Genomic DNA, 17,714 nt, shown 5'->3' with positions numbered 1-17,714 from the left:
TGATAGCGAGTTTATTGTATTTTATTTTAGCTAAAGGAAGCTTTATGCTGTGGATTTCTTCTTCAGAGTGGAATTATTTGTAAACATTCAGCTTTTGCTCTAGTCCAGAAACGTTAATGGATTGGGTGAAGATGGCAACAACAAACCAAGAAAGGCCTGAGAATTTCTTCTGTATAATGCCAGATTGCAGAAGCTGCCTATGGAAGTCACAGGGGGAAACTCCAGAATACACAAGTATTCCGTGACAGATTTTCTTTCTGTTTGGGTAGCAGCATAATCATTCCAATCCTGTTACCTGCTAATGTGCAATCTGTTCCTTAGAATATTAATGGTACGTTATTGCATTTTTGTGCTTATAATCTGCAATTTAAAAAATTAAACACGCACCCCTGCTATTTAACAACAGTTACAGGTGAAAACTTATCCCAAAGTTGCTCCCTCATTGGATGCTGACCTTCTGCAGTCCATCCCACGGCCCTGCCACTCTTCATTTTACTCTTTCTTTCCCCAGTTGTCTGATTTGTAAGTCTCTAAAAGGTGCTGCTATAAACATGAAAACAAAAGCAAGGGAGATCTTCGCTGCTGAGATTGAGCTATCACAGAACAGAGTTTTCATAGTCTTTTCATTTTGTGGAAAAGCCTGGAATCCTCACCTTAAATACATGGGAACCTCCATCATACAGCCCACAACAGAACTACCATTTGAAAAAAAAAAAAGTGCTGGTTTTCACCACACTAGTAAGGTAATAGACAGCATCTCATTTAAACTACATTATATTTTAATAGACTTGGACTAACATCTTACTACTGTAACATCTAAACATGTAGCATACTGACTTTTTGAAGAGATCCAAACTATAACTGAAAAGACAAGGGAACTAATCCAAACACCTTGAGGACCACTGAGCTAATTTACAGATGGTCAAGTTGAGAGAAACGAGCATGCCACTTGCTGATGAAGGTCTACCCACTAAATCTGTGTGGCGATCCAAAGAGAAAGAAGCAGTATTTCACAATCAAGTACCAGTATGATGACAGCCAGCAGCAGCAGAGATTTTGATGTGGGCATTACTATAAAGCTTACCCTCTTAAATACCATTATGGTGCCTATCCTGAAACTACCATTTGCATCAATTTGAAGTCACCACTATCTGTGTAGCTAAAGTCTGGTGTAAGGATACAGCCACTTCTTACATGGACTAGAAGTAGGAGGGTAGAAGCTGAGGAACACCTGTGCTCTCTGAAGAGCAGGCACAACTCCGTATTACTATTCAGTTATCATTTGGAAAAGCTCATAAAAGAGACCCCACAGCTAATGAGAGTTAACAGTGATACTGAAGTTCTCCACTTTTTGCTGCTTAATTAAAAAAAAAAAAAAAAAAAAAAAGCTGAAGTGTTTGACAGTCTATTATTCCCAATATCTCTGTGTAAGGGAGGAATACCAAACTGGCAGAGCATGTGAAGCAAGGCTTTGTTTACACATGAGTCTCCAAGGAACAATGACGAGCAATGCTGCTGTTGATTCCAGAAGTATCTTCTCCTTCCAAACTAGCTTTGAATTTGCAGTCCACTGTGAAGATCAAACTTCCTATTATGTTTTAACTATAACCACCAGTGGTACCCACAACACTTCGTTACAGATGCAACGGCCTAGCCAACTTACACATCTGGTAACTGTGTTTTACCACCTTCATTTTCTCTGCTTGGAGTGGGAATGCTGCCTCTTAATGGTACGTAATGGTTGCCTCACCCTGTCACCATTCTGGCTACTAACAGCAGAGCTTTAAGTGTTTTTCTACGTGTACAGCTTGAAATACTGTGACATTTCTTGATGCTTGCAAAAGATACTCTAACAAAAAGGTAGGTTCTAATGATCTGAGTATCACTTCACTTCCGAACTTTCAATATTTTTTATTCACTGGATTTTTCCTTCCCAAAATTTGTAGCATAGTCCAAATAGGAATTTACAAAACTATACTGAATACCAACAGTTCCTACATGCTTAAATAATGTAGGCCTCTCATCAACAACAATGACAATATGTGAACTATCTCTAATAGCCCTACAGAAAATGGCTTCAGATTAGCAATTTTCTGAACTATGTAGAATGCAGTGGGCATCTGTAATTAAATCTCTTTTCAGTTCATAATCAGCAAGTATGCCTCGTTATATCCTCCAAACATTCTGCAAATCAAATCACAATTCCTGCCAATTATCAGGGTGAAGGGATATAGGCAAAGAAACACTTCCCTTAGCATTTTTTTTTCAGTCTTTTAAGGTCATCTCTAAACAGCACTCTCTGCTCTCACCAAACAATAAAAGCAAAATATTTAAATCCATTTCTTAAAGGATGCATAACTTGACATATAAAGATTTAAAACTAGTGACAAATTGTAACAATTTTCTGAAGAAATCTATAAATCAATGTTGTTGTTTTATTCCAAATCCTCCTGTAAGATTTCTCTCCCCTGGGATGCCCATGGTAGCCAACAATGGTTTAATAACCAGTCATTGCTATTCAGTCTATTTCATAATACACTACAAACACTCAGTACTCAACACTTATTTGAGGAGAGAATGTTTTAGTTTGATTGCTTTTTTTAAATTATGGGCTTCGTTTCCAACTTTGGATGTGTCAGACTTACTCCTATCATCTAAATTGTTTGTAAATTCCCCGAGACGTGGATTGCGACTGACAATTTAACACCCAGCAAAACAAGAGCCACAGGCTTACAGACACTACCACAAAGGGAATAACTCTTTATAAGCTTGTTTTCCACTACTGAAGATTACCTTATTATGGCAAGGCAACGCACCACGTTAGTGCTACTTATATTACTCTCCTTCCTATTTTTATACTACAGGAATGTCAAAATAAAGCAGGGAAAGTTATATACTGCATGACCCTACCAACTGTCAAATCCTAGGATCTTGGCATTGAACAGATCCTCTTTAATGGCCCAAGACTTAGCTCTTTCCCAACTCTTTAGTTCAGCAAATATTTTATGTTCAGAGCTACTCACTTCTCTTATCAGCCTTTATCTCTATGATACAAAGCAGGATAAACCACAAGCATGTATATTTGGTTAGTTATGAGTGCTATTAAATCACCAGTATATTTAATGAACAAAGATGACCCTCTGAGTTTAAAATAGGAGAATATTGGCTTGAACTTGAAAGACTGTATTTAACAGTATCTTATATAAACTATTGTTTCACCAGTTGAGTGGTGTCAGACATGCCAGGCATCTTACTATTTCCTGGAAACTAAGCAGGGCCTTGCAAAGAGGACGTTGCACGTGGAATAGAGCTTAGTTTAGTTTAGTTATTGCACAGGTTTTTAGAGTAAAATGAGGACAGAGTTCCTGTAGTACCTTTACAGATATCCTCAAACCTCAGTCATCAACAATATGAAAATGCTGAGAAAATGTTCTGTGGCTATGTCACATCTTCTCATGTGGAAACCCCACGTCATTCTTCCTTACCTCTGTTCTTTTCCTTACTCTCCCTCAAGACTAGCAACTAACTGTTCTTAAAAAAGTATTTAATACAACATCCTTACAGCAATTCTCTACTTGAATGCTATTTCATATGTACGTAGCAAGTTACACAGAAAAGGAATAAAGTGTTTTGCTGAACCTTGTAGATTCAGGATTTCACGCAAAAGGATCTGCCTATAAAACATACAGACAGCAGAAATAGCAAAGAAACTTCAATGAAGCTACAAAGACAAGGAAGTACAAACCCAAGAAAAATGACACTTCGCTTAAGGCTTCATAAATGGACCATACTTCCCTAGCAAAGCGCACACAGCCAACAGGAAAAGATCATCTTGAAGCATTCAAATCACTGAAGTTAAAATTTTGGTTCAAAACCATCTGCACACCATCTAGACCACAAACTATTCTTTTCCCAAGTGAAAATCTCTCAGCTACAAATACTGGTTTGTAGTAAGAAGGCAGTTGTCTTATGTAGGTCTCATTAAAAATACTGAATTCTATGAAGCAAGGAAATAAAAAGAGGTTAGCTTGATATGCAAAGGTATACCATAGCTTGGCAAAACCTATCTTCATTTACCATTTCTTTGTATGACTAAATGAACCTATACAGCTAATCTGAATTTTTCTTCATTATATATAGGTGCTTATTCTTTCAGGCAAAAGTAGACAGATTCTGTTAAAAAACAGAAGGATGGAGCAATACACAACAGCAGAAGGGCTAGAATACTGACAAACTCTACAGAACTTGCCTTCTGTAGTAAGAGTTCTTTTTTGTCAATTAAGATACCACTTTACTCCGTGTTGTAGCTTGCCAAATGCGTTTCTGACATGATTACTGAATTTCTTTATTAAATCTGCAACTTTTTGCCTCTTCATTACCACGTTGCTTATGGCAGTGAAAATGGTGAAGAGGGATTCGGGGGGGGAGGGGGGGGGCAGAATGAGGGGGATGCACAGAACCAAACACCACACAAACAAGCCATGACTTTCCTATATGTAATTTGTTGACATAGTTTATATCACTGATATTATAGCATCTAAGAAATTTATCTTGTTTCTACCTTTTTTTTCTTAATATCTGAAGCTAATATACAATTCTGATCAGACCATTCTTTTTCAAACTAGATGACTCTAGATGAGCCCAGTTTTTAGCACAGAATACATACATAATGTTCATCATCTAAGTTTGAAATGAGTCAGCTGGAAAATCAATGGAAAAAACAAACAGAAATGGAGATATAACTAAAAAAATTGTAGAAGTCTACATGTTAAATTTTAAAGCATGAATTTTACTTCTTCAATATCTGTTTAAAGAGGAAAATAATATTTTTATATTGGTCCCATACACAGACCAACATTATCCATTCTAGCTAAAGTTTCAATCATACACATTTGAAATCACTTAATATTTTGATTTTCTCATTGGTGTCTCACAGCATTTCAAGTTAGAAACATTTCCAGTCAAAAGAGGGAAAAAAGCATATGACAAAAATCACCAGTCAAACTCCTGATCATTAAGAGTGAATGAACCATCCCAAACTACTCCACATTCAATTTCTTGCTAGGAACCTTCTTCTGCTTTATAACACAGAATCATATACACCTAAAGTCTAATTTAATGGTTTTTCATAGTTCTATGTTCACTTTATTAATCTTTTCACAGTCCCTAGGCAATCGTAAGTCGACAACACAGGGGTCTTCATTTTACTCTTTTTCATACTGGAATTAAAGCTGATTTATATTTTATTATTTGGCTGTATCACTTTTCAGTATTTTTCCAACCTAGCCTAAGAAGACAGATAAACTGAACTGAGGAAGGCCGTTTATGAAATAAATTAGTATGTCCTTCGTTAAGCTACAGTGTGCTACCAATATACTCCTACAGGCTCTGATCCAAAGCCCATTGACTTCAGTGAGGTTTGGGTCGGATCCACTATAGAAAGAACTTAATTCAGTAGTGGTAAATGAAATCTAAAGAGTATAATTTGATTAGAAAACACTCCAAGTAACACTGCAAATAATGTTAGTGACTTCTTCATAGCTCATACAGATTTTAGTTCCTTAAACTATTATTAAAAAAGTCTGGAATTTATAGTTTTTGCCAACCACATTGTCACAGCTTAATTGAGCAGCTGTCAACTGTTAGAAAATAACTGCATCATCATCCCTTTTAGAAGAACTAGTGTGGGAAGTGAAACACTTACATGGGATCTAAAGTTTTTGGAGTCATGGTAATGAATCTGTTTTCATCAGGTGACCATGAGTCATCTTTTTATCAGCAGTTTAAAGGGTTTTCACAATAGCTGAGCGTCATCAATGCTCATGCTTAGCAATGACTGCAGCAGAATACTGAAATACAGTGCCATGTCCTGGGGTACCATTATTTAAGGAAAAGTTTGGCTACTGAGTCAAAAATACTGCAAAGTCATGGTTGACTAAGTGCTGCAGTGAACACAAAATGTCCAGAAACTAAGCTTTTATTTGAGAATTGAAACCGAGCAATAATTTTGCTTTCAAAAATAGACTCCTTTTAAGGAAGTTATGAACCACATGGATGAAACATCAGGAAAGAATAAAAATGTGTCGTCAGTCTCTCTTCTCCCTTTTACTCCATTGTCCAGTCAGAACACACTCATATATCAAATACTCAGATAACTTCCACATATCAGAACCCATCTACATTGTCCAGGGTGGAGAAAGGCCACATAAAACAATACAAAAATTTTTATATTTAATTTTCACGATACTAACATCAAGAGCAAAAACTGCATCACTGCATCATTAAACTGTTTTGAAACATGGATCCCTTTACCACCCAGCCTAACTAACCTCCATCTGAACTCACTGGAAAGAATTGAAGAATTTCACCTACAGTGCAAGCTGAAGCCTCTCCCAGGACCTAAAGACATTCAGTGACCCCATGCAGCATCTCTGCTAAGCCCTGATGTTTTGCTGGACTCTGAGAGATTGAAGTCTGCTTCTAAGTTTCCCATCCCTTCCTCCTTCACTGCTGGACTCAGGGGTCAGGCAGACAGTACCACCATGAAGCAGAACAGTGGAGGTGTAAAATAGGGTAGCGCTGATCAGAAATAAGGCATATGACAAATATTATGGAGATTGCATCTTTGAATTAATCTAAAAAAAAAAAAAATAGTATTACTTGGCATGGTGCGTATTTAGAATGTGGTACCACTGTCATAGTGGTATAGTGCTCACAACTAACAAAACCTAATTTTCTGGTACAACTGGTACTTTTAAAACTAATCAGATTTATCTGAATTACCAAAAAAAGTAATGCAAGTTGAACTATCCTTTTACTTCTTATTTGAAGTGATCCCCGTGAAAGCAGTGTTTCCACTATTGATGTTTATTCCTCTGGCTTCCTATTCCTTTCTCCTTTTGCTAGCACTTTAATCTCTCAACTCTTCATCCACTCATCATTTCCCTAGGCTTGAAAATTAATCCTCTGAGGTCAGTGAGGAAACTTCCATTAACTCCAGGAGGTTTACAATTAGACCATACGCTTAATTTTCCTCCCCCCCTCTACCTCCCAGCTTCCTCTTTTCTTTCTTCTGGAACTTATTTACTCATCACTTCAGTCATTCCATATCTGGTCCCATGAAATTGGAAATTAAATAGAGTTAAGACAGAAAATTAAATAGATGTCCCTCCATCCATTAGTACTGTTTTCTACATCCGATTTTAAATCATATTTTCCCTCAGGACCCTTGTTATCTTCTTAAGACATCTAAGATCTTTTAGACAAGTATCATATTTTATACATTCGTATCAAAACGAACATCACAGCCGAGTGAAGTGTATGATGCTACTTGATAACAATTCCAGCCACCTATATTCACATTTCTTCTGAGCAATGTTGCTTTAGGAGAATACCATCCCTAGAAAACCACTATTAAATGGTTAATATAGCTATTTTTTCAGTTTTTAAACACCTAAAAAGCAAATGTAAGAACATACAGTACACTTAAAATTCAACAAACTTTAATCAGTTTGGAGAAATTTTACAAATTCTCTCTCATTGTAGAAAACTTAATCTTAGTGTATTTCTATTGAAACATTTCTAAGTACTCCAAACTCCCAACTACAGGAATTTCACATACCAATGTCTTAGTTTTGCAATGGTGAAAAAGAAATAGACATTAGAAAATACCATATTTATTAGTTATTTTAACTAAGCACTCTGAAAAAACCTAGCTCTCAAACTGGAAATCAGTATACTAAACAGTTCAAAACTATGCATGTAAAAAAAGCAGCTGTAGCATCAGTCTAGTAACTCTGAGCGGTCACAACAAATGAAAAAATTAGTTTAAACACAAACGGTATTCCCTGTTGTCGCTCTCCACTTGAGATCACTGCATTCATCTGTCTATGGACTTAATATAGCAGTGGAATGGATTTTCTATCCTCCATTACTCATTATATGGAATAAAAAAAAAATTGAAAATTACACAAGAAAATCTACATCATCTCCCTAGTTTTTTTTCTCTGCAAACAACTCTCAAGTAGCAAACACACCACTTTCTCGTACAGCAAAATATTTACAGAAATATTGATTAGCTAATTCATCGGACACACGTCACAGAAACATGAACTTTAATCTGTCTTGCCCACTTAGATGTCACCTAAAGATCATCCAAACAGACATATCTGATACAGAAATCTTTGTCGACATACTATCACTGCATTACATTTCAACTGGCAGCTAAGAAAAAGAAAGCACTGGAAAGGCCAGAGAAATGGCAAAGCTTTAGCACTAGGCATCTATTTACATATTCAAACACACATGGAAATATCAAAAAAGGCCCCTTCAAAATAAACTGTGCGTTTCTTATTCCAGACCAAACACAGTAATACCTTCTACAGGTCTGTGAACAGACCCTAAAATGACCCACACAGCAGTGTAAGTACACAATAGCACACTGTCTGGCAGGAAGATATCTTTCCGTTTCTTTCTACATACTGTTAGGGGCTATAATCAACATTATTTCTATGCACACCTCCTTTCATGGAGCACTTGTAAGATATGCAAAGACAGATGTTAAGACACTTTTGGTTATAAACCAATATCTTAATGATTACATTAAGATACATCAACATAAAAAAGTAAAGGATGCATACACAAGCAAAATGAAGGGGAAAATTGAACACATTACACTCGTACTATCATTTTTCTGTCCAATCATATCCAGTACTTCCATTTTTGTTCCCAATATAAAACAGAAAAATATGCTTGCTGCTTCAAAGGAATTTGCAATTTAAAGCAAGCAAAAAGTTTCATCTACATTTCCAGCATACCGTAATTTAAATTAATAACACGGAACACTGCTGAAAAATTGACTGCAGAGTGTGCTGGCTGGATGACCAGAAGGAACACAAACTATAATTATCTTCATCTAAGATATGTGCTAGCAAAGGCCTACAAATCTGAGACAGAATGGAGTTCTTAATTTCTCAAAGTAGGAAATGGCAAAGTAACAAAAGCTTCCCTTTGAGCTGAGCTATTGAAATGTGGTAACAACTTAAAGTCTTTAGCATTTGGCAAATGAACGAATTGCAGAAAACAGTAAATGAAATTTTTCTACTACCGCCATAAAAATTACTATATTTAGTTTTGCAGTTTGGCATGAATAAAGTCAATTCACACAATTATGGAAGAGCAATTCTTTCTAGTTTGTCCAAAGTTTTAAACAAGGCCCTAGTGATATTATTTTTCAAATCCATATAGAGTTCATGATTTTGCTTTAAGCCTCAGCAATTAAAGTTAAGATTTATTTCTCAGAACAGCAGTAAAATATTTTAGCAACACACAGAGAAAGCTTAATTAAATTCATATGCCTTATTTTCCAGATTTGGGGGTATTTTACCATGCAGTGCTTTATGAAGTATCAATATTTCCTAAAATTGAAAGTCGCTGATCAAATTAACTTGCATAAAATATTATCTATTGCACGTCACAACACCATGGCATAGAGCCACTTGGCAAGAGAAGACAGTGTGTTTAGGACCTAACTGTAGGTTTTGTATTAAGGTTTAAAGCTATTTTACTGCACCAATTATTTTATTTCAATCACTCTTAATTGCCCATAAAACCAAGCTTAGGATGGCCTTTCAAAAGTAGGTCAACTACTCCCTCTACTGAAAATAACTGACCATTACATTGGAGGTACAGAGATTCTCATATAAAATACGTGTTGTTAAGAAGCAAAGCCATTAAACATATCATAGGTGTTTTCCTCTTAATTATGTTCCAGTCAGATAAGACTTGAAAGAGCGATAAGCTGTATTTTTTGCTCTCTTACCAAAAAGATTAACATACACGTGCTTACAAAATCTAAAAAACTTAAAAGTAGAGAAGGTAGGAGACAAGGCATTCATGAAACATTTCAAGACACAGTAAAATACCAATTTCAAACACGAGAAACCTGAAAGTAAGAACATAGTATTTCCTACACTCCCCCTGCAGAAAGGAGTGAGAATATTTTCTGCCTTTTAATAGAGAATCTTCTGCACAGGGATCTTCCCTGAAAAATTTATATTAAAAGTTGAACAGTCTTTAAAAAGGGAATATTCCCTTTAAATACAAATCCAGTGAATGTAAAGAATCAAAAATTCACACATGATCCCTGAGCTAACAAGTAAAACGTCACACATCTGTGCACAAAATGAATTCCAATCAGCTTTTCACATATTTACATTACGTTTGATACATTTTAGTCAAGGCAAAGTTAATTTTCAACATTCAGTGCATGCAAACACTTACCCTCATTTCTCAAATACTATCAGAAAGAAAATTGTATCTCATTGGCACTCTCAAAAGTTGTATCTGTATACTGCTTACCTACGAACGCATGCTCAGTGAGAACCTATCCATTTGCTCAGAATACTCAGTGATGTTAAACTACTTTAGTGATTGCCAGGGTACATGCTGATTACCCATAAACTGTCTATGCTGGACCAGCAAGCTGTAATAATGCAGGCCAGTAATCAAATATCTTAAAGCTTTTTATCTAGTGAAGATATTTGAACTCGCACTGCTTGTTTTCTTGGGCACTTACATTAATATTGATGATATCAAGAGTTCTCAACTGAGAAAACCAATGCCTTCAGCGTCAGCTCCTGTTGTTACCCTCATCAGTGGCATATAGACTGGGAGTATCAGCTAAAATGTGCTCAAAATCAAAGATATTTCTCCTAACTCCTGTATCAATTCAGAAGCAGTGAACAGTACAGACAGGATATTGTCAATTTAAGGCTTACAATCATGTTAAACAGTAAAAAAATTAAAGCAAACATCCCACTAAATGACAGCAGTTTTCCTTGGAAAAGAACACATAGCTCAGAAAAATTGTTTGGTCTGCTTGTTGAACAGGTTGGTTACCCACAAAACCAGGTATCAACAGCTTCCACAGCCTGATCAGTCAGGAAGGTTTTTGTACCGGCCCTCCAAAAAACTCAAGCTAATCACAGAGGAAAATGTCTCTTCTGTTAAGAAAACTCCTGGAAAAAATATTTGCAAGAGAATAACATGTTGTGCTAATCACTTTGAAATGTAAGCATTACCTAAATTCCCCTAGACATACAGGAACACAGAAACAGGAGAGAAGGTCCAAAAGAGAAGGTTTCACAATTTTTATTGAACAATTAGTTTTATTTATTGATAAGCCGTTATGCTTACGGTAGAAGAATTATGAAGCGCTACGTTCATTGCAGAATGTTTTGAAAAGCATTATTCTTCAGATATATAACCAAAAGTCAGAGACTGTTTGCAAAATAAACTGCAATGGCATTTTACTGGATATAAGACAACTAAGCCCTGACAATGGGAAGAGAGGCAAAAAAGATGCTAATAAGAGTCAAGTGTGATAAAGAGTTTAATAACATTTCTATGCCTTAAACCAAGGCCTCTTAGATTACCTGGATAGCACATAAATAACATTGCAAGATTAAAGTAAGAGAAGAATCAACCCTAAATTTTATTTCAGGTAGTAAATACTGTTTTATTGAGAATTCATGCAGTTTCTAATTCTTACTACACAACTAATCACTTTCAGTTACACAATTTTAATCTTCAGCTGACATCACAGACACTGCCACAATACAGCAGAGATTCAAAAGGTTTGCTTCCAAAGAGAGAAAAGCTGACAGAAAATATGCTACTATGACCAGAAGCCTGAAGGATGCACCTCTTCATCATTAACTTTAAAATCAATATACACACATTCTAAGCAGTATTACAGTTTTTTTTTTTTAAATCAAAGCTATGACATTCTACTTACCTTAATGACAAATTTGTTGGATGCCATGACAGTTCAGTGTAAGCTGGGCCTATAAAAATATCAATTAAAAGTGATCAGCACAATAGAAAAACTGAGATCTCTACACCAATTAAAAAGGATTTTTAAAATCTATTACTCACTTATTTCATTATTGCTGTTCTTCAAACCCTACACTCTGATTTAAGAAAACCAAGGACAATTCTTGTTTAAAGAAGAATTACTTAGCTACCTGTGTTCATTTCTTTTAGTGAACCTCATAACTGTTCAGGCAGTTAGCATCCAATACATTAACTATAAAATTAGAACTCTTCTTTCAAAACAGTAACAAAACAGAGAAAAACCCACCTTCCTTATCCTCAAGAAGCCTTTCAGAGAGCAGCAGACTAAACCTGGAATATTGCTTTACTACTGTCTCAACCACAGGATCCCTATGTATATGGCCCCTTGCCTAGTTTCTCTTTCAAAATAATAGCTTCACAGAAAATCCTTTTGCATAGCTTAAAGAAAGAATGAAGAACAAAAGAGGGAAGGAAACACAAAATTCTAAAAAGTATTGTTTTCAAGAAAAAACAGTGTTAATACATGAAATAATGCCCACTCTAGTCAAGAGAGTCCTCAAACCTCTCTACGTAAAGTTCATCCCGTCCTACCTTGTGCATAGTCCATTTCCACTGAGATAGGGAGCCCACAGCAGCACACATACAACAATGTTCCTATAGAAATAATATTCTCCATCATGCTGTCTTAACAGGGGCTCAGCAACACTAAGCAAATTTCAAAATTTGCTTTCTGACCAAGAAGCAGTATGCAAACTTCAGAACTGAGATGCCTGTTCACTACCTGGAGTTCTGGTAATCAGCAGTATCAGAGTTTAAACCAGTTCAAGAACGAAGCACAGTCACTTTTTTTTTTTAATTTAAATAAGAAACTACGGCTTCTGATGCACATAGTATGCGTATATATACACATTATGTATATTTAAAGTTTTAGATTACTACATGCATAAAGCAACATGACCTGAGCATTACTGTGGTTGCACATAAGTAAAGTAAAATTTAGACATCCTCTTCTCTTGCTTATTCCAAGCAGGATTTAGATTGCTTAATTTGGGATATTGAGTGATGTACTTTTAGCTGCACAGACGCTGATCCTGCCTCAGACCATTCCAAGTAACTCAGGAAACATTCATGCTGGAAGTTAAATGCACCATCCCTTAGGCACAAGAAGAAACCTCCAATTAGTTGCTAATATTCCCCACACACCCTTAGGAGAACGTTGTATCTCACTCAAATGACTACAAACTTCAAGTATGCTCGCAAGCCAAACCACAAGCCTAGTCAACTTTCACACTGATTTCAGGTTTTTAACTGCTTTTTTTTTTTTTTTTTTTTTTTAAACTGACAACAATTATGGATACAGCACTGAAACTAGCAGGGAAGTTCATTCTCCACACAAATGGGAGCTAAACAGTCACTTGTCAAAACGCAGAAGGTTAGGTTAAATTCATTGAAGTCTTTCCAGCTAACCCCACAACGTTAGGATTCAGAAGAGACATGGAACAGGCCCTATGATACCAAATTAATATCTACAAAAACCCAGGAATAAAAAAAAGTAAGATACATTCATTCTATTTTCACACAGGATAGGAACGGAGGCAACAGACAAGGAAGAAACTTGGACAGAAAACCAGGTGAAAAAGGGTCTCAGTATATTGGCAAAAGATAAGAGTATGCAAACAATACAGTTCAAGCTTCAAAATCAAGAAAGAAAAAAGTGTCAGTAGCTGCTACTCGCAATAGATGAACTGCAACAGAAACTACACTGAGAATAGAGCTGCCTTTTACACTCTAAAGTTTCCTAAAGGATTAGTTTCTTTAGACAAATCCAGTCAATTTTGTAAAAGATGGTATAGGAAAACAGTAAGAATGCAGGAAGACATAACCATTTCTCACCGCATACTTCAAATTATTGTAAAGCCCTGCAATAGAGCTGTCAAAATTTCAGGATACAAGTCAGGCTGGCGATATGTGTCTGTCAGGCACTACACTTACACACTTCAAAATGCAGTCATCATCCTTGCTGAACTTCAAAAACGTGCAAAACAAAATAAAGACCCACTTTACAACTACACAGCATGGCACAGATAATTTTAGTCTTAAAATTCAACAGTAATCATTTTGAACTAAATAAACACTTTTATGCAGTGCTTCCATTCCAAATATCCAAATGCTGAGACATGAGATGCAAAACAACTACCAGAAAATCTGAAATAACAAGGGCACAACTCCACTGGCTCAAGGAAAACTCCCAATTACTTCAATGATTTGTTTACTATATATCATATCAATATCCAAGCAGTAAGAAACAGCAACAGTGAGAAGTAAAATGGTTGTTACTGTAGCCAGGTTAAAATGAGTTTGAACTGAGAACCATTCTGCAAGTAACTACTGAAAATAAACTTTAATTTAGTTAATAAGATGTTTCAACTATGTTCTGAAAAAGCTCAAAGTTAGAGCTTTTATCAACTGCACAGTAATAGTAAACAAAGTTATACAGAGGAAACTGAATTTTCAAATAAGTCATGCAGACAGAAGCTGGAATACCATGCCCTATGCCACACAACTATCATTCTTCCTTGCACAAAACAGCCCTAGAAATTCTTCTACCTTATCAGAGTAAATTCTGTCAACTTTACCAATAACAAATTCAAGAAACACAATGTAAGGAACAACGCTCTGGACCACTTGGAATATCGTATTTTAATTCAGTCAGGTAGTAAGGTGCTACTCTATAGAAAGTAAACATACTAGAACAACTTCAAGAAGAATCTAGGAGGAGATAAGACTGAGAAATTCTTGGAACAGCAGCTTCTAGAACTAGTCAGAAGAGATGCTAAAGGGAAATGGCAGCCACCAAGCGAAAACCAACTGCGCTTCTCAGTTCCTTGTAATGGTGTACAACATTGTATTCTTGGTGTTCAAGAACTCCAAGGAAGGACTACCCACACCATCATGCAAAAACAAAAAGCAAATAATAAGATACATCACAGCCCTTTCAAAACATCACAAAACCTGGGCACATACTACTCATCAAATTCTCCTAAAAAAAGTCTCACCGCAGCATTTCAGGATTAGGTTTTTAATTTTAATGAAAGGCTAGTATTTAGAGTTTTACTAATGATTCCTACCTCCTACCCACAATCAAAAAAAAAAACAAAAACAATTAGGAAGAACAGTAAGCAAGAAACAGTAAAAAGTAGGAGAGTGTTATATGCTGTAGTCTCTTCTCCAAGTAGCTAGAATCATAGCCTGAAGTTAGGAAATCTGTAATTACAAACACGGTTTGCTGTGGAGTGCACCATCAATCAACCAAGGGCTCCTACAACAGCAACAATAATGTTGAACAAACTTAACATTTATACAGAGTTACCTGTACCTTGGGATATGATAGAACACAAGGTACTTTGCCTCATGCTTCCAGGAATACAGTTCACCTAGATTGTACACCATTTTTGAGCTGCATATAGCATACAATTCACACTGATGCTGCAGGCCTGTGAACTAAAGAACAGTATTTGGACTGCTAATGTTTTATCATTAATCCTTACAGCAGCAATAATTTGAAGAAGAGTTGCAATAAAACATGCCACAGCATCATCTCTTCTCCAAATGCTCACGTCCAGCGTGAGAACAAAAGAAGCACAGAGATGAATCAGCTGAACTTACTCTGGCATCACCAACCTCCTTTTCATAACAATTTGCCATCCAGAATGCTGCCACAAATCTGCTACTACTGATGTAAGGACTGCTAGCAGGCAGAAATCCTTTCCAAATCCAATTTACAAAATAATAGAAGAAAATAAAAACAGAAAAAAAAGATACACAAGAAAAGTTACCTTTGGTTCAATTTGCTCTTCATGGGAGTCAGCTGACTTTGGGAGTTTGTCAACTACCCCATTCTTTGCATTGGCCATATAGATAAGACAAGGGAAATAAAGCAGACAGAATAAATATAAGCAAATCCTTAGAAAACCAAAAAGAATATACCTAATGCGTGAACCATCAGGAAAGTCACAGAACTGTCACAGATTAAAAAATACCCAATACTAAGGTATCAGAAAATGAGGAAAACCACCCATCAATTGTACAAGAAAAAAAGCCAGTAAGCCCCAAAATACATTACCCTGTGCTATGTTGAAAAAAACCCACAAGAAACACAGGTCTATTACAATTGCTACTATTTGGTAACAAGACTGTTTCATGGAATACCATATCTGTTGCAAACTAATGCAAACCTCTGAAGGAAACTGTACATATGGAAATGTGGAGATAAGCAAATAAGGCAGAAAAACTCCTCTCAGAAGCTATATGGTATTTATATATATATTTTTTAAAAGTCTTTATACAGTATTTGTAGTATTTAAACACCTAAATTTTTGATGGAGAACCTGCAGCAGAAAACATGATCCAGAATTAAACACATAGGTTCCCCATAGCTAGAGTGACACATGCTTCAAAAATAATGCGGCAGAATAGCTTTCTTTCCTAAATTTGCTGTTAAGTGGGATGGCAGACAGGAGAAGCTGGGAAACACGGCCTCCCAGAGAGCAAGCTAAAGTGTTTTCGCCAGCTGACAAACAGCACCTTACCTCAGCAAAGAAGTAGCTTCCTGTGGTGAGGGAAACCTGAAGATACAGCAGCTTCTAACACAACACCTGCAAACTATTCACACCCTGCCCATCTCTGGGTGCCTTTACCATTTGTGCATAGAGTTGGGCACCTGAAAAAGGCAGAAACAAACCCACAAATGCTAATTAAGAAGCTCCCTATGATGAGTTAACATTAACTAGTTTTACAGTTCAAAATTAACTATCACAACATCAAAGATAATTTTTCTGAACGTTCCAATCCTTAGGTATTGGAGTAGAACGCCGCCCAGCCCAGCTCCAGCACGCTGATTTTAGTCAGTTTCTGACAGCTGATCCTAAGCTTAGGATGAGCAGTGTTAACACTCAGCAATTCACATATTTAGTAAAGCATTTCTAGTTCTGGAAAGACATACCAGAAACTTCACGTTTTGCCGTTTAAGGATTTTTAGGCCCACTTCCCAATTTTTCCACTTAACCTTTGGGAACTGCTCTTCTAACAAGTTAGCATATTTTTAGCTCACTGCTATTTACACTCCTTCATTCACAAACTGCCAATTCACCTTTAAAGTTCAACAATTCACTTTCAAAAAATGTTACTTATTCATCACATGGAACTGCACAGAACTAAAGGAATGAGAAACTCTGAGGAACATCAGAGTGCTTATTACAGACAAGTACTGGCTATTACCTTTTTGCATTGCTGAATGCCAATATTTTTTTTTTTAAAGTTTTGTGGAACAGCTGAATGCAATGAACGTTCCATAAAGCTTTAAAAAAAAATTATATTCCTTTCTGTATGAAAATTAGGCATTAAAAACTTGGGGGTTTGGCTACAGTTGTAAACTCCGCAACAATGCACAAAGTTAAAAATAAATTAAAAATATAGAAACACATGAACATAAGGCAAGATATTCTTGACAGCGACTGCAGGAGTAGAGAAAGAGAGCTGAGTGACTACAGAAAAGGTGCAAAATAGAGTAAGCTGAAAAAACTTCCAGAAGAGGTCAGGCATTGAAGTTTTCTTGAACTTGTTTTGGTCAGGGCAACACTGTCTGCCTGCAGGGCGGCTCAGACAAGTGCGCGCAGAAGTCATGCGGGATGGCTGCAACAGGAGTTAAGCAAGGAAGAAAAATCGGAGATACAGGTATTTTTAAGCCTGGCCGGTGCTTTAGAAGCTTACACCTCACTGGGCCGGGACGGGGTACTGAGGCGAGGGGCGGCACTGGAGGGAACCAGGCGAGGCAGTGCTGAGGGATGTGCGGCGGGAGC

The 17,714-nt window shown here is 36.5% G+C and overlaps 1 protein-coding gene across 3 annotated transcripts in view; it reads right to left on the bottom strand.

Moving 5' to 3' along the window:
- Positions 1 to 16,479, bottom strand: part of LOC104133005 (SLX4 interacting protein) — a 77,401-nt gene extending 60,922 nt beyond the window's left edge. For 2 of the 3 annotated variants that reach the window (XM_035901730.1, XM_035901731.1), the window contains exons 1-3: positions 16,446 to 16,479; positions 15,693 to 15,755; positions 11,798 to 11,846 (exon numbers count right to left, since the gene is read on the bottom strand). Coding sequence is in view for 1 of the 3 variants with exons in the window: in XM_035901733.1 (XP_035757626.1) it covers positions 11,798 to 11,824 (27 nt within the window). In the remaining 2 variants the exon portion in view is untranslated. The remainder of the gene's footprint in view (positions 1 to 11,797; positions 11,847 to 15,692; positions 15,756 to 16,445) is intronic. The other variant, XM_035901733.1, reaches the window with a different exon arrangement.
- Positions 16,480 to 17,714: the final 1,235 nt, after the last annotated feature.

Source organism: Egretta garzetta, unplaced genomic scaffold (assembly GCF_000687185.1).
Source record: "Egretta garzetta isolate BGI_Z169 unplaced genomic scaffold, ASM68718v1 scaffold419, whole genome shotgun sequence".
Classification (NCBI taxonomy): Eukaryota; Metazoa; Chordata; class Aves; order Pelecaniformes; family Ardeidae; genus Egretta; species Egretta garzetta.
Note: the sequence above shows the minus strand (reverse complement) of the source record. Positions and strands in the feature narration are given on the sequence as shown.